Source organism: Cucumis melo, chromosome 10 (genome assembly GCF_025177605.1).
Source record: "Cucumis melo cultivar AY chromosome 10, USDA_Cmelo_AY_1.0, whole genome shotgun sequence".
In the NCBI taxonomy this organism is placed as follows: Eukaryota; Viridiplantae; Streptophyta; class Magnoliopsida; order Cucurbitales; family Cucurbitaceae; genus Cucumis; species Cucumis melo.
The window spans coordinates 2303588-2306015 of NC_066866.1; the positions used below are offsets into that span (position 1 = coordinate 2303588).

The 2428-nt window shown below is 34.8% G+C and overlaps 1 protein-coding gene across 2 annotated transcripts; it reads right to left on the minus strand.

Moving 5' to 3' along the window:
* Positions 1–304: 304 nt before the first annotated feature.
* On the minus strand, positions 305–1635 carry LOC103489193 (universal stress protein PHOS32). Of its 2 annotated transcripts, XM_008448242.3 has the most exons (3): positions 1100–1635; positions 897–982; positions 305–819 (listed from the first exon to the last, which is right to left on the minus strand). In XM_008448242.3, exons 1-3 carry the CDS (start codon positions 1419–1421, stop codon positions 520–522), a joined length of 708 nt encoding a protein of 235 aa, XP_008446464.1. In that variant the 5' UTR covers positions 1422–1635; the 3' UTR covers positions 305–519. The 2 variants fall into 2 exon arrangements, with proteins under 2 accessions (XP_008446464.1, XP_050947086.1); XM_051091129.1 differs by having other exon boundaries at positions 897–1613.
* Between the last annotated feature and the right edge of the window lie 793 nt (positions 1636–2428).

Genomic DNA, 2428 nt, shown 5'->3' on the forward strand with positions numbered 1-2428 from the left:
CATTTCGAATAAACTGTGTTACACATGCTGACATAAACGATGCACAGAAATTGAGGTATAAAATTAAGTGGTTTGTTCCATTTAGTCTAAATGTAACATAGTATGAACGAATATTTGGTTTCAAACATTTATCATCGTTTTGTCCATGTGCATTTTTTCTAAGAAAAATGAAAACTATGTCAATTGAGGCTATGTTTATTTTGAAAGGTATAAGTAATATAAAGTCCATTCAAACATTAGAAAATAATAATTTAATTGAAGAAAAAAAAAAAGCCACACCAAAAACAAACAAATATTTTAGAGAAAAATTAAAGACCCAACCAAATTAATCCATTGAGAAATTAGAAATTAGACCCAAAGTGTTGATAGTGAAGTTTCCCCATCTAAATCACAATTCACAATTCTCTCCAATATTTCAATTACATTATTTACATCATCTCATCTCTGAAAACAGAGAGATCTCACATTCAATCAAAACCACAAATTCAATTTGTTTAGAACCAAAACCAAAAATCGGTTTTAAGCCAAAAGCCAGAAATCCTTTTGACGCTTTGTAGTGATCAAATAACCACCCAATTTCTTGCTCTTCCTTCTCACTGCAATCGCCATACAACTCGCATTCTGTATACAATACTCCACCACGCCTCCACTGCTGCCACCGCCCCACCGCTGCCCTGCCCACACCATCAAAAGCCGCCATGTAGTCGACCGTTTCTTCTGCCCCAATACCAACAACGACACCCCTCTCTTTCTCGCTTCTTCCACTATCACTGCCCCCTTCTCCTTCCCTCCTTCCACTACTACAACCTCCGTTTCCACCTAACACAACACAAAATTTTTCAAAAGCTGTCGCAAATTTCTAGCTTTTGGTTACCACGTATAGAACAAAACATTACCTCAGGTCTCTTCAATTGGCATAAAGTCCTCATTGAATGAACCAATTCATAAGCTCTTGGTGCTGTCTCCTTATTGGGTCCTTCCCCTATAGTAAGTAAATAAGAAACAGAATCGACAACAGATTCACCACATTTCAAACAAAAATTTAAAACAAGGATATGAAAAAGAAAAAGAGAGAGAGAAAATGTGGGTGAATTTGGACCTTTAGATGAAGGTTTAGTGACATGGAGAAGAAGAATGTTGTCTTGAATTTGGACAGTATGAGAGAGAGCCCAATGAAGAGCTCCTTCTGCTTCAATGGTGGAATCAACAACAATCATGATCTTCCTTCCAATTCCCATCACTCCCTTATTACTTTGATCAACCCCAATATGATCATTCTTCTCATCCGAACAATCATCAATCTTCTTGTTCGGACCGGTTTTTGCCGAAACATAGTCCGGTTTGGATTGAATAGGGACTCTAACATGAGGCCGTATCCGGTTCAGGCAGAAACTTGGCAATTTGGCTCCGGTTTTACCCATTTCTGGAGATGGGGTTTGCTTCCAAACAAGAAATCAGTATGAGAAAGAGAAGAAGAAGAAGAAGAAGAAGAAGAAGAAAGAAGAAAGAAGAATGAATGAATGGAAGAGTTTGTTTGATTATTTTTTTGGTTTGGTGTCGGTAAAGAGACATTGTGATTGTGAATCACACATAGTTTCAGTTTCCTTTTTTTAATTTTTTTTTTGTTTACTTTGTAATGATTTCAATGGTTTTTCTTTTAGATTTAAATTTTATTTTTTTTAAGGGTTTGTGTTGTGGGGGCTTATTACCAAACGTGCTAGTCATGAAACATTGTAGGCCCATTACATCTTCTTCCCCATAGCCATAGCCAGCCTGTTTCTCTTCACTTCTCATATTATTTCTCATTTTTCTTTTCTTTCTATCATTCTTCACTATTCTTTATTCAAATGCTAACAGATTATGCAAACCCTTTTGTTCGTTTCTCATAAAATGTTACGACTTCAATAGTTTCACATCAAACAATCGTGTTCATCTTATTTCTTATTTTAAACTTAGTATAGTAGTAGATGTAATCTAAGATGTATTTGAGAAACAAGGGATTAAATATCGTTTTTTTTTTTTCTAAATTGAGAAGTTGATCCCTACAATCCTTTTTCTTTATGGGAGATTAATATGGTTTTCTTTGTTTTCCTTTTTCCTTTGGCGTAATTGAAAAGCAAAGGGATGAGTGATGGTTGAAAGAGTAATTAAGTTGGATTTGATTAAAAGCTTAATTGCCAATAAAGGAGAAGTTGGAGTAATTATTATGAGTACTTTTGGTCTCACCCAATCTATAAATTAACCAAATTTCAGGTTATTCACTCCCCATTATTCAACATCTTTTGATCTTCTTAGGACTACACCTTCTTATTCATTCTTCTTCTCCTCTTTTGTTAAAAAAAGAAAAACCCACTTCTTAATCATTTTAAAACACTATCTAGATTTATTTGGATTAATTGGGGCAACGAGTAACACTATCTAGATTTCA